At 45.5% G+C, this 26,384-nt stretch overlaps 1 protein-coding gene across 3 annotated transcripts in view; it reads left to right on the plus strand.

Moving 5' to 3' along the window:
- Positions 1-1,847: 1,847 nt before the first annotated feature.
- The window catches only part of MED12L (mediator complex subunit 12L), a gene marked incomplete at both ends in the record, with an annotated part of 372,007 nt that continues 347,470 nt past the window's right edge, over positions 1,848-26,384 (plus strand). For all 3 annotated transcript variants that reach the window (XM_084232379.1, XM_084232380.1, XM_084232381.1), the window contains one exon: positions 1,848-1,946. In XM_084232379.1, the coding sequence (XP_084088505.1) occupies positions 1,848-1,946 (99 nt within the window). The remainder of the gene's footprint in view (positions 1,947-26,384) is intronic.

Here is a 26,384-nt window from a genome sequence, read left to right on the forward strand (position 1 = left end):
ATCCTGTTAGTGCCATCTTACAGAGGATGGAACACTGGAATTCCTCAAGGTGTGGGGAGCACAAGTTCAGAAATTCAGTTCTTTCCATTTCAATATGTAGAGAATAGGTCAGAAACTTGGGATCATAGTTTTGAGCAAGTCATTGGACCTCCCTGAGCTGACTCAATTGATTCAATTTCTCTATAAAAGAAAAAAAAAAGTACAGTAAAACCTTGTAAGGTTTTTTTTTTTTTTTTTTTTTTTTTTTAGCATCAAAGATCTTGACTGTCGCGATCCTAGCATGAAACCAGGGCTCTATAAACGGCAGCCATCATTCTTGGCCAAGCGCAGGAGCATCCTCATTGGCGCGCCTCCCGCGGGGTCCCCCAGGACAGGACGGGACGGCCCCGGCGGCACGAGTCTCGCCCTGCTCGCGGCAGGTGGCCCCCCATCTCTTGCCCACGCCCCTCCGTGAGCCGGGCGCGCGGGCGGGTGGGCGGATCAAGGTCTCCCCAGAAGGTTCACCTCCCCCGCCCGCCCTGCGCAGGTGAGCTTTCCGGCCCGGGCCGCCGGACAACGACCTTAGAGGGGGTCGAGGTGGACACCGCGCCCCGAGGCGCCCCTTCCCCAGCTGGGAGTCACCCCACAGTTGGCCCCGGCGCCGGGGCCCACGGACTGCGCGCGCTGCGGCTGCGAAAACCCGGAGCGCGGATCGGGGCGCGCTCCAGTCAGCCCCCCGCGGCCGCCGGGCCGGGCATGCTCAGTGCGGCCGCCGCGCCGCGTCCGCCACTCGGAGCCTGCGCTCCCGGCCGCGGGGGAGGGGACGCCGGGGCGGCGAGCTGGCGTCGCCCGCCGCCCCAGACTGTGGCAAACTTCGCGGCGTCTCCGGAGCCCCCGGGAGGAGACGGACCCCTCGCCGGTGAAAGCAGACCCCGTCCCTGCCATCGCCGCCCGCGCCATGGAGGCTGCGGCCGCCGCTGCGCCGCCCCCGCCGCCCGCCCCGGCCCACTAGCCGGCGCCCAACAGGTAAACTGCCGGGGCGGGGGGGCTGCGGCCGGCGGGGGGAGGCGGGCTGGGCTGCCCGGACTGGCGGGCGGGCTGTCCGGCTGGCGCGCCCCGTCCGCCCTGGCCGCCCCGGCCCCTGCAGGGGCAGGAAAGGGTTAAGTCGGCCCCGCGCCGCCGCGAGCGCAGCCCCTCCAGCCGCCGCGGCGTCCCCGGAGCTTCCGAGGGCCCGGGCCGTGGATGCGCCCCTCGAGCCCGGCGGCGTCTCGGAGGCGCCGGCCGCGTCCGCGCCCCCCGGCCGCTCCGGGCCCCGCTCGTGTGACGGGTCTGCGGGCGCGGCGGAGGGGGGGGTCCCTGCCGAGAGACGGGGCCGGGCGGGCCGCTCGCGGGCGCCTGCCTCGGGCGGGAGGGCGGCCCTGCCCGGGGCGAGCACTCGAGCCTCCCGCGGCGGCTCCAGTAAAAGTTTTTTTTTCCTCCGTGCCCCTCCCCCGCTTCCCTCCGGCGCCCGATGGGGTGGGTTTGGGTCCATTGGTGAAAAAAGTCACACGTTCCCATCAGCTGCTCCTCCCCCGGGGACGGAGGTTGGCGCCGCGGGGGACCCCGGCGGCCCCCAGTCCCCTGCCACCCCCGCGCGCTGCGCGCGGAGGCCCCGGCGCTGCGGGGTCCGCCGGGGGCCGCCCCCCAGTGCGAGTCCGCGGGCGGGCCGGCGGCGGCGTCCACCTTCTCTCTTCTGCCCGCAGCGCCGCGGCGGCGGGAGCTCCGGAGGCGAGGGAGCCGTCTGCAGAGGCTGCTCCCTGGCGCTCAGAGGCGGCCGCGCCGGCTCCGGCTCCGACTCTCATTCATTCCGCCGGGTAACATGAGAGATCATGGCCGCCTTCGGGCTTCTCAGCTATGAGCAGAGACCGCTGAAGCGCCCCCGGCTGGGGCCGCCCGACGTCTACCCGCAGGACCCCAAACAGAAGGAGGTAAGGGCGCCCGCGGCCTCCCCGCGCAGCCAGGGCCGCGCGCCGCTGCGCCGACCCGGGGCGACTTGGCCCGGCCGTCCTCGCTCGCGGCGCGGGGGAAGGGTGGGGGGCGCGGGGGGCCGGAGCGCTGTTGGTGGGCCGAGGGGGCCAGGCGGCGGACGCCGAGCGGCTGTCAGCCCCCGCGCCCCACTGGGGTGCTACCCCCCCTCCCCCCCGGCCCCGGGGCGCTTCTCGGTTATCCGGCCTTGCACCGCGCCGCCGGGCACTTCCCGGGGCTCCTCCTTGCCGAAACCCTTCTGTTCGCGCTCCCCTGCTTCTGCCAGCCTTCCTGTTCTCCCTGCTGCCTCTGTCAATCCTCTTAAACTTTTTGAAAAATGTTGGAATGCAGTGCATCTGACCCAGGTCTGGCATTTTGCGCCAGCTGAACAGGAATGGGGTGGGGATAGGATGGGCGACCTTTTCTTTTCAGATTTTCCAGTTTGGAGTGGAAGTCATCTTTTATCGAGATGGTAAGTATTTAGGTCTTTGAGAGTACTTTATCACTCCTCCCCTTTAAAATAGTGTTATTAGTGGAAACACAGATTTTCGTCCCTAGAGGCGATTGGCTTAATTGCTGGAGGCTGTTTTGTATATGTAAAAGCAGGCTGGTTACCTTGGCTGGGAATAGGTTCCAGGATTGCTTTATTTCTTTGAATGAAATTAACTGGAGAAACCTTGACTCTTGCCCCAGGTACACTAGCTTCCATGGCTAGTGTAACCATGGAGTTTTGTAGCCTTGTATGTATTTGTCAGTAGTTAACAAGTAATTATGTAACAACTCTCCAGTTATAATGATCACTCTTGGCTACACAACTTGCCCAGGGATTTGCCTTTTTTTTTTTTTTTTTTAAGATCACCTGCTACCCAGCTGTGCTTTCTGAGTTTGCCAGCTGCAGCCCACCCATCCTATGTTTTCTTCGACTAAACAGGAAGTGAGCACATTTCAGAACTTCTTTCTGGGAATCCAAAAACACTCCATTGACAGTTTATAGGCCCGCTGACATTACAGAAGGGGCTTTGTATATAAGGCAAGGAGAGGTTTACCTTAAGATTTCTCTTGATAATTGTGTCAATTTCAGTAATAGAGGAAGAATGCTTGCTCAAGTTAAGCTGTTTTGTTAATATGTCTGAAAAATAAGGAGTGACAACTCCTTTTAAAAATTAGCACATTAGACATGTTTGAGCATCAGTGGAGTAATTCCTATTGAAGGTGAGAAGGTTGTACAGTTACTTCTCATCAGAGATTTAGCACAAGGGGAGGAGTTTGATGAGGTTTTGAGATTTCTCACCTACCTATTTCTCTCCTGGCTAGTCCCACTCAGAATAAAGCTAATTGTTAGGGAAATAACAGACACTAAGGACAAAATGTAAAGAAAGTTAATAACTGAAAAATTAGTGGCATGAAGTTCTTAAAGATTTGGTGGGACAGGGACATTGATTGGCTGATTTTTATCATCTTGTAATTAATGTCTTGCCTTATTTTCCAGAGGGCAGTATAATTGATAGCCTATCCCCAGTTAAGGAGTGGTGAATTGCGGTGCGTATTTAGCATTCTTCAGATTGACCCTCATCTGGATTGGGCCTCCCTGATTCTGCATAAAATAATTTTGGATCTTAGGGTCTTACGTTTTTATGGAATGCTAAAACTGGAAGTGACCTTATAGTCTATTTTCTATAACTTCCTTTCAACAAAGTGAAACTGAGGCCTAGGAAAGCTTAGCTGACTTAATGAAGGTGAACTAGGGGGGAGATGGTCCACCAAACCAGTATTAAAGGAATACTGCCTTAAGGATGATTATGCTAAATTGTGTTGTTTTAATGTTACTCCCTTTCCCTCTAAGGCAGTCAACATTTTATCTCCCTGGAATAGAGTCAGAGTTATGTGTGACTGTAGCCAAATTTGAGTACAAAATAGAACAGGTGCTTGGCTGTTCTAGTGTGGTTGTGTGGTGAGCAGTGTTTCATAAACTTCAGTTATGTATGAATTGCCTTAAGATTTCTATCTCTGTGTCATCTGTACTTTTATTCTAATATTTCCTTTGAACTGTGTATTAAGAAAGTTGGTGTGTTTGTTAAGCAGTACTATGCATGAATTCAAGGATTTGATGTGATATATGTGTATATATAGTACGTAAAATTTATATCAGATCTACGTATAAATTAATTTTAGTTTTTTTAATAGAGGCATGCTTTATTTATTTATTTGTTTGTTTTGTTTATACATGCACTGGGTACAGTCAGAAGCGCGGGAGGGTGAGAGAATTCACCCGAGCCAGAGCGGGGAGCAGAGCAGGCAGAAGGACCGAAGCACACTGCTTAGGGGAGCAGCGGGCGCCATGTGGGACCCTCCTCAGGTGGCCGGGGAAGCAGCCAGCGCTCAACCGCTGCGCCACTGGGGAGGCCCTAATTTTAGTTTTTTTATCTTGCACACATGCACACACTATTATACATATTAAAATGAGGCTGTAACTATTAAATGTTAATAAAAGCTCAACTAAAATCATTGTGGAGAAGGTATGGACTTCCAGTTGGGCTGATATAAATTTGAATAATCCTTGCAGTTGTGTGGCCTTGGGCAAGTTGCTTAGCTTTTCATTTGTAAATTAGTATAATTGTGCTTTTCAGATAATTTGAGAGTGCTGCTTAAATGCATTACATTTCTGTGAGAAAAACCCTCCCCCTGGTAGAAACTGTTCTTGTCACTGTAGCAGTTAACTTTTTATCCTTGTTGTTAGTCAGTGCTGACTGCTCTGGAGAATATCTCCAGGGGGTAGGATGGAACCCTTTAATGAACACCCTCCTGTAGAAAAATTTGGGGAGGGGGAATGGAAGCTTTAGCCCGCCTGATCTGTTGATTACATTATTGATAGCTCACTGTCTATTAGCGTATCACAGGATTTTTTAAATTATTGTGTTAAATGGGTTGACCCTCTGGAAACAGACTTTCCTCAAGTTCTTGACTTCCAGGGCAAACTGGAAGTCGTCCTTGATTCTTCCTTCTCTTTACATACCCCATAATACATCTGTGACTGCATCTTAGCCAGTCAAATTCCATTATGTATTTCCAGTCCATCTGCTGATCCCCAGTTTCATTAGCATGTGGGACCTACTTTCTTCTGGCTGACTTTTCTCTTTCCAGGGGTTCTTACTTGTGTTATTTATTTGCCCTCACTCCTACCACTGCCACAGGCACTCTATTCTTCTCACCTTACCTTGCAGTTAGGAAGGTAGGATCTGGAGTCATTTCGCCTGGGTTCTAATCTTGGTTCTGCTCTTTGTATATTCCTTATTCTCGCCATCTTTCAACATCCCCTTTTGTAGAGTAGGGTTGATAGTACCACCTACTCCTTAGGGCTGTTAGAAGATTACATGCATAGTACATGTGTAGTGCTTAGACAAGGGTCTGGCATGGATTTTGTATCCAAATATTTGCTGTTGGAAACTACTGTGAGGCTGTCTGTCATTTAGGACTTGTCTCAGTGACCTTCTCAGAGGCCTTTCTAGTAAAAGTGTGCCATTTGTAATTATGTACTGATTTGTATGTTGCCATCCTCCACTAAGGGGCCAGGAATGAGAGCTGTTGGAAGGTCGCTCAAGTACTCTGGTATACTTAGTTCCTGGGATCCTGAGGGCACAAATACTTGTTGGAATGTATGCATGAACATGGGAATGAATTTATTAATAAAGGAAATCTGGTGTCTGAGATGTATTAGGGCAAGTCTTGATTAAGGCAGAAAGTAATCTTGACATCTTCCTTGGAGGCTACAGGCTAACAGTGAAATGAAACCCTAGTAATAGGAAGGTTGAGTTTTATCCTGGGTTGAAAGAGGCCTCAGCAGCTGAATAGTAATATGCTCAGGAAATCAAACTAGTTAGAAAAATAGGTGGGGAATTAGTAAGATTTATAGGCATCAGGAGTCAAAGCCACACAAGCAGGGTTCTTGGGGAGGGTGACTGTTACAGGGAAAGGTGAAGGGGCACCTGGAGGCCCCCAGACCTGCCTGCTAAATAGGTTCTGCCACCTGCCACATCAGCACAAAACATACTCTAGTGTGTTTGACATTCAATGGAAAAGAACTTGAGTACAATAAGTATGCTATAGAGAGAAGAGAAAGAATATAGTTTCTAATGGCACCCCAAGTGACCCATCTCCTCATGAGTAAACATTCAGCCAAACAGGGTTGGCCCAAAGCAGGACTGTTGAGTCCCAAAAGCTTGGCTCAAGTGTGAGGCACCTACTGGTGGGGATCCATAGAAAATGGGCAGAAGGGACCAGGCAAGTCTGCAAAGGAGCAAAATCAAAACCCAAGTCAAGATAAAGGCTGCCACTGTCAGCCTCCTTATGAGGTGTCTCACCCACATCTCTGTCTCTTTCAAATTTCTCCTTCCATGTGCCCCAAATCCCTAGTGCAAGTCCAAGGCTAAGAAGCAAATGCAGCTTCTTCACATCTCTCTGCTTCATGTGCCTCCTCCACGTCCTCTTTTTGATCTCCATCTTCCTTCTCCCTGTTGTCTCTAGCTTATCCTGGCTGCTCAGCTCCACCCCTCCTTGTGTGAGGCTGGGACCTGAAACCTCCCCTTCCTTGGGGATTAATTACCCTGTTACAATCCTTCCTTTTCATTCTTTTCTCCACCACATCTATGGTGGCTAAGATCTTGGGGTATAGCCTTAGGAGACATTGTTTTCTAGGGTTCATTCCAGTGTGTTTAAGAAAAACAACATGATCAGGGTTCTTGGGGAGGATGACCTGGTGTGCAGTGTTGGGGCTGCCCATGTTCAAGTGCAGTAGACGTGTGAGTTTTCCCGGGAAAGTTGTGTTCTCTCTTAACTCAAATCTAAGGGAAGGAGTCAAGAAGTCTCAGTCCCTCTCCAATGGTTTTCCATCGAACTTGGAATAAAATAGTCTCTTTACCTAGGACTTTAAGACCCTACCAGTTTTGCTTACTTCCCCAACTACTGGCTGTAGTTCCGGGTCCATCACTTACTGCCTGTTTGATTCGTATCTCACCTGTGAAATGGGGTTCATATTTGTTCCCACTCTTTGGGGTTTTGGGCAGATAAAATGAGATTTGAACACACATTGTCTGTACAGGTCAGCTACTATTAGTACAACTCCTTCCTAGTTAAATGAATCCAGGGCTTGCTTTTATATTTATAACCCTGAGATATCTGTCCTCTGGGCCTTGCTCATACTCCTCTGATTGCAAGGTGGAACCACAGCCACCTCTCTCTTCCTCCAACAGTGGGGTTACTTTGTGCCCAGGTTCATGTCCATTGCTCTCTCTGTTTATGTTTCTATTTGGTTCTTAGCTCAGAGACTCCCTCCCAGAGAAGTTTTCCATGTAACCCATCTTCCCTCAGTCTTGCTGGTTCATTATCTTGTGTTCATGTTTTGTAGTGCTTGTCTCTGTCTGAAAGTCCATTGTTAGGATGCATGTTCCCTCCATGGTCTTCTTCCATACTAGAATTTAAGCATGTTGGTGGTGTTCACAGTTGTGAAATGCTTAGTGCCTGGGATTAGGCTCAGTACTCAGCACATAATCTGTGAAAAGATGAATAAAATACACAGAGAACTCTTAATTGTATTTATAACATTTGACTTTTCCAGTGCTTGTTTGTTTATTTATTTTGGTAATGCCCATTTTCTTTGTTAGCCTCTAAAACTCTTAAAAAGATGTAAATGTTTGTTTTTGATATGGCTGGAAGGTGAGGTAAGGAAGTGGCAGAGAAAGTTTGTTTCTTGATAATCTTTGAGAGGGAGGATGTTAATAAAGTCCCCAGGAAGAGAGTACAGGTTGACCAGTTGCCTGAAGGACATGAAGACTGGTTTAGGTGGAAAGCTTCCCTTGGGATTAACTGCCTCGCGCCAAGGCTCCACCATAGACCTCCCTGAATGCCAATGTTGGGGGGACATCTGTGTGTTTACTGCAGATCTCATGAGAGACCAGAGTGAGTGTAGAAAGCATTGGGTCAGAGGCTCTGCTCACAGGATTGCTGCTATCCAAACTTTGTGGCAGAGGAGGAGGAACACAAGTGTTTGTCATTTCTCAGGATCTGCCAACACCTGCAGCAGAATCTCCAAAGATTCTTATGAAGATAGAGGAGGCTGAGGAAATTTGCTTTTTTTTTTTTAAGATTTATGTATGCATACAAGAACTATGGTATAGGCCAGAGGTGTGGGGGGTGAGAGGATTCACCAGAGACTGAGTGGGGAACAGAACAGGCAGATAGATTGAAATACACTGCTGAGGGGAGCAGCGGGTGAGTCAGGAGAGGTCTGCTGCGCCATGTGGGTAGCTTCCTGGCCGGCCGGGGATTGAACTCACGCTTTCAGTGGCTGCAGATAGCTTTGTAGGTAGGTTTGTATCTTAACCCCTTGTGCCACCAGGGAGGCCTGGAAATTTGCATTTTAAGCAAGCTTTCTAGGTCATTCCTAGGAATATTAAGTTTGGCAACCATTGCTTTGTGTCTTTCTTTGCGGAGAACATTTTGAACCATGTTCCCCCTTATTCCTGCCTGCTCCCCACTATTTGATGTCTTAGCATCTTTAGACAAATATACTATTTGAAGTATCAGTATCTTTTGGTACTAAATAGTACACACATAAGTTTAGTTTCTTCTAAGTTATGTTCTAATAACCATGGTTCCCAGCATAGGCTTACTTTCTGTCAGCTCTCAAGGTTTATTGCAGGGTAGATCCATGCCTTGGACTTGAAATATCCATAGCTCCCTCCTATGGGCACATGGCTAAATTGGGGAAGAGGGGGAGGCCTTATTCATAAGAATTTTTTTTTTAATTTGAATTTGTTCCAGGCAGCAGAGATTTATATTTGACTGTGGACCTTAACTTTTAACTGGGCTTTTTGGGGATATGCTTTTATTTTGGGGTGCATTCACCTTCCTTTAGCATGTTGGCTTTTTCACTTAGGCTGCCTACTCTGTTGATGAAATGTAGTGCTTTAGGACGTTGGAAAACCAGGCAGTGAGGTATGGAAGGTAGGCTGTTGGGTGAACTGTAAGTAGGAGAAAATGAGGTTGGACAAGAATTCTAGGCTTTTCATTGTACCAGTTAGCAGTGTCTCTCTGTGGTGTTTGCATGTGCGTGTGAAAACAAAGCAGAAGCGGAAGAATGGAGTAATTGGAAGATGGAAACTCCAACAATTACCATGTTTCTTCTGAAGCTCTCTATCTGTGAGGTTCCGAACTTTAGTTGTGAGCATTCTTGACAAACCAGGCAGGAGTCAGAGAAGTTGGAGGGGAGCCACCAGTGAGGGACCATGGTTCGGGGTTCTCCTTAGCCAAACTCTGGGAACTGGTTGACATACCCTGGAGAATAGCTGACCTGAGTCAGATGGAGAAAACCAGGTGGAGGGAAGAACCACAAGGTAGCAGTAGAAGGAGGCCCTTTCTTACATATTCCTCTGAGAGAAAGGAACAGTTGAGCTTTTGATTGTCTTCAAGTACTATCTGGTTGTCTTTAGCAGCTGGGTGGATGGCAACAAAGGAGTACATTATACTTTTCTCTCTATTTGATTGGGAAAATTTACATAACAGAAAAATGTCATTAACTTACAAAACAGTATGATTTCCACTGAAAACTTATGTCTACATACTCTGGAAGGATTATCACCCACATGTAAACATTGCTATGAGGAAGGGATTGGGTTATTTTTGTTTTCTTTTTCACACATCCCTGTTTTCAAAACTCTAACAATAAACCTGTACTGTTGTCATTGGAAGAAATAATTTAAAGAATAGTAGGTTACTTTGGGCTTATAGGAATGGGTGTTAGAGTTGCAAACTGGACTAGAGGTAGGGCGATCATAGGCAGAGGGAGGGTATAGTTCAGCGATGAATGTACCAATGCCATAAAATGTGTGGTGTTCGATGTCATGTGTTCATCTGGCTTTGCCACTCGGGCTGTGTAATTTGGGGGACTGTGTCATTTTTCTCACCTCTGAACTCAGGAGTGTTTTAAGTATAAAGGAGCATGGTAAACTTAAATGGTTGCCAAGTGTGAGGTTTCAGTTCATTAGGGTCCTGTTGCCAACTTGTGCCAGCTGATTACAATTTCAGGAATTTTTTGAGCTGGTTAATATGTTGGTAGATTGAAATCCTGCATAATGGGAGTATTTACACCTAAAAAATTGGCAAATGCTACAATATAGGGTTTTTGAAAGCTGATTGTGAGATACTTAGCAGTGTATCGCTTAGTTGTATGTATCACTTTGTTGAATACTTTGCCATCATTCTTATTCCAATTTTTTCTTACCTGATTCTCATACTTTTTTTGTGGATTTATCTCTTGTGTTACTTATGTCAGTTTTTGTTTTTACTTTTGCATGCTTACTGCGGTTTCATTGATTTCCAACACTGCATGCTTTATGGATATTGGTTCATACTTCTACAAATGTTGGTTGTCATACCTTATTCCTCCACCAAAGCTCCAGTGATCTTCTATTATAGTTCATTGAGTCCCCTCTGCACTGTGTATCCCACCCTGCCCTCTTTCCTCTGGTCATCTCAGTTTTACAGTCATATTTCTAGGGTTTGACAATTTTTTTAAAAAGCCAGATCCTCACTTTGTAACCTTTCTTAGTTTAGAATGAGCATCTGACATAATTCTGGCCAAAGAGATTTAATGGAAATCCACTACAGGACTTCTAGAGAAAATTTTTTTTTCCCTGATAGAAATAAAGGCAGTGGGGAGAGTAATGCCCCACTCTCTTAATGCCACCACGATTCCTTAGTTTGTTATCTTTGGAAAAGTAATAAATGTGATAGTTGTTAGCTAACACACCTGTCTTGTGACCAGAAGGCAACAAGCCTGTGGATGAAAACCCAGCACAGGCTGGGTTTTATGAGTGGCTTTATGAAATTAGACTACTGAACTGAGCTTGGGACCACCTCTCCCTGGACTTCTTGTTAAGTAAACAACAGATGTCCACATGGTTTAGGCCATTTGTGGACCAGCTACCAATTTCTTGTAGCAGAAAGCATTCTAATATTGTCATGGTGCTTCCCATATATGGGAAACCTCACAGCTTGGGCCCCTTCTTTTAGAGAATACATTTCTAGGATTCTTCTACTCTCTGGCATAATGAGGAGTATACAGCTAGAGGCAAGAGCACCTACAACTTGTCTGTTAGACTAAAAATTCTACCTGGCAACAATCAGAAGATGAGGGGAAATGAAAATGCCTCTCTTATTTCCATCTTTTGGCAGAAAGAGTGTGATAGGATGGGAGCGCAACTCCTATGCTGTTACTCTCTCCTTCAGTACGAAAGCAAATGGAGTCCCAGAGAGGGACGAGTGACTTGTTAAGACAGATCTGGGCCAACCACTTTTCCTCTGATTTATTATTGCAACTGGGCTTGGCCTTTCTTCTGTCCATAGCCCTTGCCTCTGATGGCTACCCGCATGTTGCCCTTGGTCATGAGAATTACTCTGCCTTTAGGGCCCCTGTGTCTCTGGAAAAACTGGGGACTTTTCAACTCACTATCTGGTCATCTCAGTGCTTGTAGGAATGTTGTGTAATATCTTGAGCAGATAGAAAAACACTCTGGAAGCTTAAGCATTTTGGTGGGAGGTTCCCAGTCCTGTCTGCAGCCTCTGGCGGTAGCGGATATGGGTACTTATGGGCATGTGTGTTGGGGATTGTTCTTGTGATGTTTTAATTTTCGATGGGAGCAGTTCCCTAAGGTTTGCCTATTTGGAATCTGCTGACACCCTGTTTCTGGATGGGTTGGGGAAAGGCAAGGTCTTAGGGGCTCATGTTTTAATTTTCTTGGTTGGGATGCTTCTTTATTTATGGATAGTTCTCTTGGTGACACAGACACGCAAGTTGCACCAGCTGTCCAGGGAGCCACACTTACATGACATTCTGCATAAATGGATCCCCTTTAGTTATGACACACTAAACACTAGAAGAGGAGAAAGATTTTAACCCTGGGTTTTATTTTCCATGTTTTCAGGGAATTGTAGCCCTTGTGCTCTCTTGCCATCATGTTTCTAGCTCATGTGTATGCTTGAGAGTGCACGCTCTCTCTCTCTCTCTCTCTCTCTTTTTCTTTATGTATGTCAACAAATTTGGTTATTTAACCAATATTATTGAGCACCTTGAAGGCCCTTTGCCAGCTGTGGCTTCCTGAAAACAGGGCCTAAGGTTTTTATTCCTACTGTGTCCCTGGTATTGAGCACAGGGCTTATACCTAGGATTTAGAATTTCTTTTATGAATGAATATAAGACTCAATGGATGATAGGGCCTCCCCTGGTGGCGCAGCAGTTGAGCGCTGGGCTGCGAAGCTGCCGGCAGCCTCTGCAGCACTGGTTCGATCCCCAGCCGCTGGCGAGGTCCCTCATGGCACGCAGACCTCTCTTGCCGCGCCCACTGCTCCCCTCAGCAGTGTATTTTGTCAGTCTGCCTGTTCTGTTCCCCACTCTGGCTCTGGTGAATTCTCTCACCCTCCCGCGCTTCTGACTGTACCCAGTGCTTGTATAAATAAACAAATAAATCTTAAAAAAAAAAATCAATGGATGATAGCAGCATTGGCTCTGATGCTGTGCCCCTAGGGACATTTATATAGACAGTGTTCTTCAACGGGGGCGGGGGGGGGTGATCTCCCCTCACCCCTCTAGGGATGTTGGTATTGGCATTCTGGGTTGTTAACTGCTGTGCCTATCCTTGCTGCTACTAGCATCTACTAGGGTAGGAGTCGGGGATGTGGTAACATTCTCCAAAGCCCCAGATAATTCACCTCTCTCCCAACAACAAAGGATTATCTGGCCTCAAATGTCAGTAGTTCAAAGGTTGAAAAACTCTGGTCTAGAGGGAGGACAGATCTATAAATAGGGAATACAGTGTTTGTGAGGAATGTACAAAGTGCTATGGAAACACGAGGTAGTGACCCATTTCTGATAGGACCTAATAGAGGAGATTAAACTAAGATCAGAGGTTCCCAAAAATTTCATTTTAGGATACCTTTATTAATCGTAAACAATACTGAGGATCTCATAGAACTTTATATAGGTTTTATGTCACTATATTTACTATGCTGGAAATTAAAGCTGAGAATTTTTTTTAGAAATGCATGTTAATTATTAAAAATAAAACCATTTTGATGTTAAAGTATGGTTTTTTATGAGCAATAACTGTTTTCCAAACCAAAAAACTTAGTGGAAAGAGTGGTATTGTTCTAACATTTTTGTATAGCTCTTTATTTTTTTTTTAAAGATTTATTTATTTATGCATACAAGAACTGGGGTACAGGCCAGAGGTAATTCACCAGAGAGGATTCACCAGAGACAGAGAGGGAAACAGAACAGGCAGATTGACGGAAATACACTGCCAAGGGGAGCAGCGGGTGAGCCAGGAGAGGTCTGCTGCACCATGTGGCTTTCTCCCTGGCCAGGGATCGAACTTGTGCTGCAGAGACTGCAGATAGCTTCATAGGTTGCGTCTTAACCCCTTGTGCTACCAGGGAGGTCCAACATTTTTGTATATCTTTTTAAAAGTCTGATTATTCAATCTGCTAATGTTGTTCTGGTTGAAGAATTAAAGAAAACCTGGCCTCACACACTTAAGTAGCTAGAAGGTTCTTGGGAACCACAAAATTTCTCAGACAGAAAACCGTCGGCTTTACACAGTTGGGTAGTAGATTGATGGTGGCCCCCAAACTAACTTGCCATAGGGAACAAAAGAATGTGTTTAATTTTTTTCCCCAAGGTTACGGAGGGAGATGAAGGAGAGAATGAATTTTATTTATGAATGTTACCAATTTGAGATGCCTCTCGGCAATCCAGGTTGAAATGTATAGTAACAGAAACTAGAAATCTTGGGTTAGGTGTGATGCACTAATAGATATTTGAAGACAAGACTGTGATTGTCTTTTGAGAGAGAGCAGTAGACCAATGGAGGCGTGAAACTTTGACATCAGACTTTCTGGACTCTGCCAGCAGGGGTTGTGAGAAGAGCACTTGTTAGGAGGACAGGTATGTGGTAATTAGCTTGCCCACAGGAACAAGTGCATTGGGAGAGGCTCTGGTTATGCTGACCTCCTCTTAGTTTGGGAGTTTCTCTCCAGGACCTTTGCATGTTTGCTTCTTGCTGCCTGGCTCCCTCATTCTCTTTATTACTGCAAAGTGGTTGTTTGTTCTCAGCACTCAACACAGGTTGTGTTTGATTGGTTCCTTATGTGCTCTTCTGCCCAATCAAGGAACGTTCCAAGAAGCAAGGGCCATGTCCCTTTATGGCTCACTGATATGATAACCAGAGGCCAGACAAGCTGGCAGGATCTGGCAGTTGGGTGGTCATTACGTCAAATGATTCTTAGAAACTTGGTACAGGGCATGTGGATGCCCTTAAGGAACTTGGAATGGAGGATGACAGGCCTATACAGAGCAGCAGAATCATAAACAGTTTCCTTGGGGTGGTGGAAACAAACGAGGGAGTGATTGGTTCTCTTGAGGGATTAGAAAATTCTTCAAATATGTGGGTGCTTTTCAGGTGACACGATCTCTGGGCAGATATCCCACTTGGTACCCCTATCAAGGTAATGAGACATGAAATAGGACAGAATCTTCCGAGTAATTGCAAATAGTTCAATAGGCAAAAATATATTGAATCTACGAACTTGAATGTGTCTTTAGATTGGGGGGCAGTTGAGAGAGTGGAAGAGGTGGAAACTGCTGGATGGAGAAGGGTTATCTGTTGGAGCAAGGCTGCTTGGCCCTGGCGCCCAGTGGTGGTGGTAGGGGGTTTGAAGACCTAAAAGGGAGGACACCTTATACATGTTGTGTGTGCATCCTGGCCCCTGAGACTGGAGGGGAAGTGGGAATTATATGGGACTCCTTGTTTACCTAGAGTTTTATACAAGGGTTTCCAGAGTCAGTTTGAATGTGAGAGATTTTCCTTAGCAAGATTAAACTCAGCCTTCAACCCACACCCAGCACGCTCAGCTATGCAAATGCCGCCTTGTTGTCAATTAGAATTGGGTAGAATTTGCTGCTTTCCTTTTCCAGCCATTTCATTCATGGATTAATCTAATGAGGTTGTTGAGATTAGGACCATTAAGGCATTGGCAGCGGTGAAGAGCTAATAAAAATGTGTTTTGTCTGAAGTGTCATTGGAATAGCTTACTATGATGCTGGTGTAAGTACAGAGGCTCTATCAAAACGGTGTTCAGGGAAGTGATAAATAATTTATCTTTCTCCCTAGTTCTGTGAGGAAGGTTAATATTGCACAGGTTTTGTTTTTGTTTTTTATAGCACCACAACGTGCTGTTATTAGATTGTATGGAAAATATTTTTGGGATCAGAGCTGTTTTACTCTTTGATCCTCTTTAAATTAAACGTTAATACCCTCTTGAAAAGAAAGTGAGTCTTTATGAATTGGAGACTACATTTCTACTCACATTGTCATTTGCTTAGTACTGATATTTGCCTCCCACCATGCTAGGTGATTTGGAGCTGTAGAAAAGAAATAGAGATCTGCTCTCTGCCCCCTTTTAAAAAAGTGCTTCTGTAGCGGTAGTGTAGGACCAGATTTTTTTTTTTTTAAATTTCAGTCTGTTGCAGACTGATACAACTATATGACAAAATGGATTGCTAGGAAATGGAGCTGTTGTCTGATTCTAGTGGCAATGTCAGATTGCCATCAAAGTTTCCTAGCACTTGCTCTCAACTTCTGCACATTTCTTGTTGAAAACCTGTGCCGGTTTTGGATCACACTTTGTGTCACTCTGCTCTAGCTATTAACATATGGTTCCCTGATGCATATAAAAAATTTTTACAAATGACTAAAGTGTTGGTTTTATTTATTTTAAAATTGAGGAATGAGCTCTTCAGTATAATAAGTGCCCCTTTAGATCTTGATAACTGATGTGAATTGTGTTAGTTATTCTGAGTGCTTTACCTGTTTCGTTTTATGTCAGTCTCACAGACGTCTCTGCAGGGGGTTATCTCTCTCTCTCTCTCTCTCTCTCTCTCTCTCTCTCTTGTTTCTCTGTACAGATGAAGAAACTGAGGCATGAAGGGGTACTTAACTTCCCCAACATCATTTAATAACATAATGATGGAATTGGCGTCGGACTTCTGAGTTCAGAAAAGTAAGGGTTAGAATACTTGGCAGTTTCACTGAAGGAGGTTGGAGAGTGTGAGGAGCAGGGTCTAAGTGAGGAGTAAGTCCACACTTTCATAAGAGGGACTAGTGAGGCACATGGGGAGTGGCAGGACCTGGAATTAGGCTTGGAGTTGGCTGGTGGATGTGGGGGACGGTGATGAGCTCACGTGTCCTGCTGTCAGATTTATCTCACTAGCTCATGCTTAATAAATCCCCTGGGGGAGTGTGGAGTCTGTGAGGGAGGTGACTGTAGTAACCAAAGCATGAAGTAAGAAGAGCATGACTGATCAGGGCTTTAAATAGGCCTGGAGAAGAATTGGCAATTGGTGACAAATTGATCAAAGGAAATAAGGAGAGAGGAGTATGGAAAATAAAATACATTTTTGTGCTCTGTCTTTTAAGTATCTAGAAGTAATTATTGCTGAATTGGAATGGATATCAGAACTGCCTTCTCCATGCATACAGTGGCTTCTAACTGGCACAAACTGATTTACTTGAAAGTCTTACTGAAAGGGACCATGGAGTATTGATGTATAGTGCCTGCCCCAGGCTTTGAATCTACCTTTCCTACCTGTTATTCACCTCTTGGACACTTTGGTGGTGGTACATCACCAGCATTGCTTGATTGATTGGCCAAGTTGGGTGGATGAAGTGGGAGGCTTGTTCAAGCCTCCCCAAAATGAAAAGGGTAGAGCTTGAGAAGTGTTACCAAGGTTAACTTTCAGACTACACTTGGAGGTAGACTCAGGGACATTTGTTTTCTTGACTTAAAACTGTAGATTTAATCCCTCTGTTTATGAGCAATTGACCTAAAACAAATGTACAAAGTTGTCACCATCGCCCCCCCCCCAAAAAAAAGAAGAGAAATTCCTAGTCTTTCCCCTCTCTCCAAGGTAGGAAGAATGATTTCTGCACTTTCAAGTGTTTTTCTTGCCTCCAGTTTCTCCCTATCACCATGCCAAATTTTTCTTTTATTAATGTATTTGCAATATGGTGAAAATCGCACACATACTTTACATACTTTCCTACTGGGAGTGCCAAGCTTGGGGTCAGAGATGTAATAGGACAAGGGGTAAATGAGCGAAGAAAGGTGCCAGGTCAGGAGGTGAGTGACAGTCAATTCACTGGATGGCTAACTTCAGAAGATGGACACTTTGGCTTGCTTGCCTTTCTTCTCTTTGCTCTCAGATCAGCTACCATAGTGGGAGACAGATTAAGTACTAAATGAAAACATGATTACAGGAAGAATTTACTTTAGAAACCTCAATGCAGAAATTGTACTGGACTATGACTTAGCCCAGCAAAGGGGACCTTAAAGAAAAGCTGTCCTTTGAGGCTGCTTAGAATACAATTCTAGGCAGGGTAAACTAGCAAATGCTTTAAGTCCTCTTTCTGCTTTATGATTATGCAACTCTCAAAGTTCAAGTATTTTTCTCTGGCAGTTTTCCTACAGTTTGTCTGAGAGCCACATCCAGGTGTTTGATGTTGGAGTGTGCATGCATTTGAATGTGGTTTGAATATGAATTAATGGGATAAAGTTATTTAGATAAGAGTGGAATAAATGCCAAGTATATTTGGATATCCATATTTGAATCAAAGCCTTTCCCACTTTAAAATGGGGAGGGGGGACTGCCTGTCTCACAATTCCATTTAAGGCTAGCTGTAGGGATTAGCATGGGGAATCACATCCCTGCAGCAGAGAGTTACTGAGTGGTTTGTGGAGAGTTACTGAATGGTTTGTCAGGTGTGTGGCTGGGGCCACACGAGACGTCCTGATTACAAGCCCATTTTTAAAGTACCTAGTGTATACATGTCATGGAGCCTCTCATATGACTGTCACTTAATTCTTTACAGCAGTCATATGTGGCAGGTGGAGGCATTTCCACTTCATAGAAAAGAAGGGAGCTCTAGGGTTCCAATTTAGGTTTGTTGGAACCTAATGATCTTTTCAGAAATCTCACTGTCTTGGGGGATGCATTGAACCTGTTGGGGACCTGTTTCTCACATTCTCAATTTTGCCCACCTTTTCGCAATATTAGTTTCTCATCTTAGAAGATAGGAATGTATCCTGTTTAAGGATACATTTGGAGGATGTGCAAACTGCTGCTTAAAGCCCAGAGAATGGTATTGTCACTGGCCCTTGGGGCTAAGCCCCTGGCTGGTTCTTTCCGTATTTAGAATTGTTCTTGCAAATTCCACACAGGAAGTGGAAACTTACTTATATAATCAAGGCATGGACCTTGAGCTCATGCTCAAAGCATACCTTCTTGCTAGGCAAGAAGATGTGTGATGCTTTACAGAGGAAGAGTTACATGTCACGAGCCTACGATGGCGTTCCAGTGTGGTGTGCAGGAGGCTTCTTTCTGTACTAGGCACCTTTACACACATTGCTTTTTCCATTTACAAACCCACGACCTTCTTGAGAATGGCTGGTTTGGCCAGTCCTGGCTTAGTTCCTGTAAGCAAGCATAAGTTGGAGGGGCATGTTATGGGAGTAGGTAGGCCTTTAATTGCCAGTGACAATGTTATTATTACCATGATTTTGTTTTCTTACTGCCTGCTGCTCAGTACAGGTGTGAAGATAGGACTTGCTGTTTTCTGTTGATCTTGTATGGTCTTGGTTTCTTCTAGGTCCCACCACTAGTGATTGATGGCCTGCAGGTGTGGATTGGATGGGGGTGAATATTAATATCAGGGTAGGTGAGGGTAGATGAGTATAGAGGTGAAGAGTTGAGTTTTAGATGTGGCAATGATGCAATGTGGTCCTGATGTTAGGGCCCTGTTGTGGGGGTGGGAAGAGTAATAGGTTCCCTTTTTGGGGGATCTTGCATTCTCTAAGTCAGTCTGGCCTATTCCCCATGCCTCTTTCAACGATTGGTGGCAATGCTTTCTCTTGAAAGTACTTTGGCTTCAGTGGGAAAACAACTGCATTAAAAAAAAATTCTCAAATGGGTATTGAGTGACATGTCAATTAGAAGAGATCCAAAGAGAAGTCAGTCCCTGTTGCTGTGGTGCAAGGGGCCTGGGTGTCTGCTTCAAGCAGCCAAATGCTGCTGCTTTGTCTCAGCCATTGTAGAGTCTGCGGTAATGGTCCCCTTGCTGCTGCCAAATGGCCTGCATCCTGATTTTAGAGGATTATTTTGCCATGAGGGATAGAGCACAATGCGCCTCCCCGCCCCTTCCCCCCAATGTTTTAGGTACCTAGGGCTAAAATTGGTGGCTTAAAACAATAAAAAATTATTCTCTCGCAGTTCTAGAGGCAGGGCTGTGCCTAGAAACCTCTAGAGGAGAAACTCCCCTGCCTCCTTCAGCTTCTGGAAGATCCAGGTGTTCCTTGGCTGTAACTGCATAACTTTAATCTCTGCCCGCCATCCTCCCTGTGTCTTTCTAAGGGGAAAGGCACCAGTCATTTTGGATCTGAGGCCCATCCTAATTCAGTATGCTTTCATCTTAACTTGATTATGTCTGCAAAGACCGTATTTCCAAGTAAGGTCCCATGTATAGGTACAAGGGTTAGACTGGTGTATCTCTTGGGGGTACATCATTCAGCCTGTAACATATCTCTAGACCCTCCTCCACGTGTCCTGGGTGGTCTGATGCTGGACTTTCTGCTGGGCCCTGGCTCAAGAAGTTCTAGGTTCTTTCCTGTTTTCTTGGGAAAGTCAAATTAACCACTTTCCTTTTTCCTGTTATCTTCAACCACTTCCTTTTCTGGCTTCTTTCTGGTGCCTTGAAATCATGTACAAGCTCTCACTTCTTAACTCTCCCTCTACATCATCACCCCCTTTCCCCGTTTCTCTCCTTTTCCCCCAGACACATCCTGTTTGTTCATTCTCGCTTTTGCTTCCCACTTTTTCCTCTGTTCCATTCAGTTTAGCTTCTGCCCTCTTCATTCCCTAACAGCCTTGCACTCAGACCACATTCCCAGCAGTGCTTTCTCAAGTTGCTCTTTCCTTTCTGGTCACTCCCTCTCGGATGCCTTTGAAGACTTTGCTCCTCTACCTGGATATATTAAATCAGTATTGGGTTTCCGGGGGTCTGTTCAGGCCTTGCTTGCTTCTTTCTTACCCTGGGTGACCTCAGCCAATCCAGTCTTCTGTATTCCCCCCATCTACTTTTTTTTTTTTTTAAAGGTGTATTTATTTATGCATACAAGAACTGGGGTGCAGGCCAGAAGTGGGGGGGGTGGTGGTGAGAGGATTCACCAGAGAGAGCAGGGAGCAGAACAGGCAGAGCCACTGAAATACACTGCTGAGGGGAGCAGCGGGTGAGACAGGAGAGGTCTGCTGTGCCATGTGGGTTTGATCCTGGCCAGCTGGGGATCTAACTTGTGCTGCAGTGGCTGGCAATAGCGTGATAGAGCTGTCTTTAACCCCTGCGCCCCTGTATTAATACAGGGAGGCCCCTGTATTACCTCCTTGTACTTGTCATCATAACTTTATGACTTCATCTTTGACTTTTCTGCACTCTAAATTTGGATAGCTAAAATCCTGTAACAGTTTGTTCTGTTTGTCTGCTACATGAAACTTATCTTTAAAACTGAACTTGTGATCTGATCCTCTTCCCTCCCCCCAGTACTGCTGTATTGTGACTTAAATAATCCCATCCCAGAAATCTGGGGAACATCCTTGATCATCTCACTCTTTGTCATTCCATCCAACATGTCAACAAAAATCCTGTTGCCTCACTGTCCCTCCAAATTTCCCCTTCTATCCTTCTCTGTCACCACCAACTTGGGATGACCTGCTCTGTCTCCTGATATCCCAAATCTGATGAGAGCTTGCTAACTGGTCCTGACCCCCTTAGCCCAGCCTCCACACTCGATTTGGTGTCTTCCCCACCCGTTGCTCAGGCACACTCATACCTGCTTCCCTCCTGCTCCTGTTGTGACATTTTTTATTTTAGTTTCCCAACGCTTCAACGTTTATACATGCCCTTCTGTCTCTCCTTTTAACTTGTTAGGCATGCACATGCCTGTTCTGCATTCCTGATGAGTTGACCCTTTTATCATTATATGCCCTCTTTATCTTTGAAAATGCTCGTTATCTTAAAGTCTTCATTGTCATATATTATCAATAATATACCCATTCCAGTACTCTTATGTATTTGTTTGCATGGCATATATCTTTTCCAATTTACTATCAACTTCTCTGTATATTTAAGATATAGCATTTAATTGGATTTTGCTTTTTTTTCCTCCCAAGATTTATTTATTCATGCATACAAGAACCGGGGTACAAGCCAGATGTGAGGGAGGGTGAGAGGATTCACCAGAGACAGAGTGGGAAACAGAACAGGCAGACTGATGAAATACACTGCTGAGGGGACCAGCGGGCAAGATAGGAGAGGTCTGCTGTGCCGTGTGGGTATCTTGCTGGCTGGCCGGGATCGAACCCATGCTGCAGAGGCTGCGGACAGCTTCACAGCACTGCGCTCAACCGCCTGTGCCACCAGGGGAGGCCTGGATTTTGCTTTTTTTATCAATTTGGACAATTTGCCTCAATTGGAATCCTAATCCACTAACATTTAATTATCATTTAATATAGCTATTGATATGGTTAGAAGTAGGTGTATACGGGCCTCCCCTGGTGGCGCAGGCGGTTGAGCACAGCACTGTGAAGCTGTCTGCAGCCTCTGCAGCCCCGGTTTGATCCCTGCCGGCTGGCCGGTGAGGGTCCCACATGGCGGGGCAGACCTCTCCTGTCTCTCCCGCTGCTCCCCTCAGCAGTGTATTTCATCGGTCTGCCTGTTTTGTTCCCTGCTCTGTCTCTGGTGAATCCTCTTACCCTCCCCCGCATCTGGCCTGTACCCCGGTGCTTGTATAAATTAATAAATAAATAAATAAATCTTTTTTAAAAAAAAGAAGTAGGTGTGTACCATCCTATTTTTTTTTAAATTTATTTATTTATGCATACAAGAGCTGGGGCACAAGCCAAAGATGCAAGAGATGAGAGGATTCACCAGAGACCGAGTGGGGAGCAGAACAGGCAGACTGACGAAATACACTGCTGAGGGGAGCATTGGGCAAGTCAGGAGAGGTCTGCTGCGCCATGTGGGTCAGCTCCCTGGCCAGGGATGGAACTCGTGCTGCAGTGGCTGCGGATAGCCTAGATAGCCTCATAGATTGTGGCTCCACCCCTTGCGCCGCCAGGGAGGCCCCTATTTTTTTTTCTGTGTCTCCTTTCTTACTTTCTTTTGGATTATTAAGCTTTTTTATAATTTTGATTCATGTATTGATATTAATCACATTTTTTTTAGTGATTGCGGTAGGAATTGCAATATACATCCCTAACTTTTCACGGTCTTCTTAGAGTTAATATTGTATCACATCATGCAAAATTTCAACCTTGCAATTGTTAGAGTCCTCCTCTTAGTTAACTCCTGAGTCAGAGCTCTGTTCAGAGGACACTTTCAGGGATTTCTTTTTTTTTTTTTAAAAAGATTTATTTATTTATTTATTTATACAAGCAGTGGGTACAGTCAGAAGTGTGGGAGGGTGAGAGAATTCACCAGAGACAGAGTGGGGAGCAGAGCAGGCAGACTGACGAAACACACTGCTGAGGGGAGCAGCGGGCATGGCAGGAGAGGTCTGTTGCACCATGTGGGACCCTTGCCGGTGGCCAGGGATCGAACCGGCGCTGCAGAGGCTGTGGGAAGCTTCAGAGCCCAGTGCTCAACTGCTGCGCCACCAGGGGAAGCCCATTTTCAGGGAATTCTTGTCTGACTTCTAACACTAAGCTAAACCCTTTGTGCTTTGAGCAGTGCTTCTCCTTGGGGTATTCCCACAGTTTGCTCACTGTGGAATCCCCAGTGCTTACACAGAGGTATACACTAAGTTATTTGTTGATTGAGTGAAAGGGAACCCTAAATTATGGTTTGGAGAAGGCAAAACATTTCATGATAATGTACTCCAGGGGACGAGACGAGGATGGCATTATGTCAGACTTAGAGACTGAAAGGCAAGGTATGTGGGAAGGAATATAATAGTGAATATAATAAATTAAATGGAATCCAAAATACAAAAAATAAGAAATGGCTTTATTTTTTCAGTTACAGTAGCCCCCATTTATAGAGCACCTAACATGGGCCAGGCACTGTGTGAAACTATGTACATTTTCTTTTATGTAACCTCAGTACTGGAAGCTGTTGTCTCATTTCAAAGGAAGCATCTGGGCTGCAGCTGTAGGAACAACTCTGCCTTCAAATTCAAAAATTGGTGTGAGTCTAACACTTAGAATGGAAATGATGGAAGTGAGCCTGGAAGTGGAGTTAATCATTGAGGCACTGACTGCCTATCTGAGGGAATTGTGATTTGGTTCAGGACCAGAGTCACAGATGGTATTGGGGATCCATGGTGTTGTGCTACATGCTTCTCTTCTACACTCTCTTCTGGAAAAAAAATGTGGGGAGCCATCTGAGGCTATTGGAATAGGGGGTGTAGAAAAGAAGGTCTGTTTCAGGAAAGTCACTGGAGCCAGTGAGCAGGGAGCATTCAAGTAAAACTATGAACAGAAGAAGGTAATTTTTTTTTTTCAAGATTTATTTATTTATTTATACAAGCACTGGGTACAGTCAGAAGTGCGGGAGGGTGAGAGAATTCACCAGAGACAGAGCGGGTAACAGAGTTGGCAGACTGACAAAATACAATGCTGAGGGGAGTAGTGGGTGCAGCAGGAGAAGTCTGTTGCACTATGTGGGATCCTTGCTGGCTGCTGGGGATCGAACTGGCTCTGCAGACTGTGGGCAGCTTCGGAACCCAGCGCTCAACTTCTGCTCCACCAGGGGAGGCCCAGAAGAAGGTAATCTTAAGGAGCATTGACCAAGGCCTGCTTTGAAAGCAGCCATAGTTTGGATGTGATTTAGAATTTTATAGAAAGGAGTACATGTGAGAAATGCTTTGAGAGAAATATAGATAGGATATGTTAATGATGAGGGATGAGGAGAGAACAATTATCCCCTTACCTCTGGGTCATTTATGTCTGTAATTCCTAGGTATTGCCTGAAGACCATTAAATATATCCTTGCTGGGTATTATCAGAGTCTAGTTTCTTAAAACAGGATCTGCTGACATCCTGGGGGACTCAGAATTCCCTTTTTGGAGCCAGTTGGAGAAAGCTAGGAAAATTAGTTATAAAGAGGCTTCTTAAAAAATTTTGTTTTGGGAATGATCCTAGCTAACACAGCCTGACTGATCAGCACATAGGACATTTCTCTGCCTCTGTGGCTTTATTATCCTCGTTGGACATTTCTCTTCATCTCATCTAAGTTACTGAGTTAGCTGGTTGGCCACCTGTAGGGGACTGAGGAATTGGGCTTAGTGTTTGCCACATTCTCTTTGTTAGGCGAGAAGCCTGGAAGTCATGCTCCAGTGTGCATGCCTGTGTGTGTGTGTGTTTGGGTGCACATTTATTATCTGCTTTTGAGATTATCATTGAAAATTGTGCTAAACTGACCTTTTTTCCCTTGAGTGAGAAATTTAGGGTCAGTGTTTCCATTTCCCCAATGAAACTTTTTACTGAAGTTAATTTAAAAGATTGTTTTGAAAGTGAGCCCCCCCCGGCCCCCCCAAAAAATCATTTTCTGAAGTTCAAGGTGAATGTGTGAGGTTTATGGATGCATTTGGAATTCACTGAGAGTATGCAAGTTCAAATTTTTGTACCAGGATAGAATAGAAAATACAGAGTCAACCCTTGCCTTCCATATGAATATGGACTATTTTTAGACTTTTGTCTGTTTGCTTCTGGGTACCTGTCTCCCTAAAATGCTTAAGAGTTGTTATTTTAGTTGAAACCGATGGCAAGAGGTGTGAGTCCACCTTTCTCCATTTTAAATTTTCTTTGGAACCAGTTGTGTTTTCAACAGTATGGCCATTTGCAGTATGGCCTGGCACATTGCTGCCTTTGGTCACTGGGCGAGTGTTACAGGGCAGGGAGAGGTGCAGCCCAGACTCTGCAAACCTGCCTGTTCTAAATGGGTTCTGCCACCCGCCGCATGAACACAAAACATATGAGACTTTAATGGGAAGAAACTTTAATACAACTAGGAAACAATACAGGAAAAGCAAAGAATCTAGTTTCTAAATCAAGCACCCAAAGTTACCCGTCCCCTCGTGGGTAAAAGTCCATCCAAATGGGATTGGCCCAGAGCAAGGCCCCAAAGCCTGCCACAAGTCTAAAGCATCTTCCAGTGGGAACCCACAGAAAAGGGTCAGAAACAACCAGACAAGCCTGGAAGGAAAAGAGCAAAATGAAAATCCAAGATAAAGGCTGTCATTGTCACCTCCCCATGGATCTCATTCACATCTGTGTCACCCAGTCCACAACCAAAAGGCAAGCGCAGTTTTTTCATGTGTCTCTAGGCTCCATGTGCCTCCTCCAGGTCTCCTTCTGGCTCTCCATCCTGCTTCCTTCCTTCCTCAGTCTCCTCTGCAGCTTCTCTCCTTGTGCAGCTCCACCCTCCATTTGGGTGGGACAGGGAACTTGGAACCTCCCCCTTTTCTGAGGACCCCCCTGTCACACGAGGACTATGAATTCATGCTCTCAGGAAGCATTGTCTCTGGACTGTGTAAATATTAGGTTCTGCACAGGTGTGTACAGTGTTTTGCCCTCAGAGCTGTTGATGAATAAAGGCAAAACTCTCTTCTAATTCATGCTTGCTGCCTCCTACCCCCCAACAGTTATTAATATTACTTTATTTTTCTTTTATTCCTCACCTGGTACGGTACAATGGGAAAATTTCCAATTTTAAATAAGCAGTCCTTTTGTTAGAAAAAACTTTGGCACTGATCTAGTGCTCAGAAATGTGACCTGATTAATGGTTGAGTGTGCCCCCACATCTTTTGGGTTGTAGTTGTCTCATCTTTGCAAATAGGCAAGATAGAAGCTCATGGTTCTTTTTACAAGAGTCATAGTCTAGGTGTGGTGGAAGTAGTTTAAATTCTCAGTAAGGAAAGGAATTGTAAGAATTTTGGTGGTGGTTAGTCTCTTTGATTTAGAAAAGTCCTTGAAGAAGTTCAAATCTAGTGCAAGAAGCTTTGTGTCCCATACAGATTCTGGCTTGGGGGTTTTAGAGAAATGCCGTTCCAAAATTTAGACTCTTTATGTCTACCCATCCATCCACCCACCCACCCACCTACCTGTTACCGACCTACCTACCTACTTACCTATCAGTCTATCTATCTGTTTACCTTCTTACCTTTCACAAAGGGCCTTGGAGCAAACTGTCATAAAAACTTGTTTGAATTCATGCAACAAATTCTTTTGTTCTGATTTTTTTTTT

This window comes from Talpa europaea (assembly GCF_964194135.1).
Source record: "Talpa europaea genome assembly, chromosome: 4".
Classification (NCBI taxonomy): domain Eukaryota; kingdom Metazoa; phylum Chordata; class Mammalia; order Eulipotyphla; family Talpidae; genus Talpa; species Talpa europaea.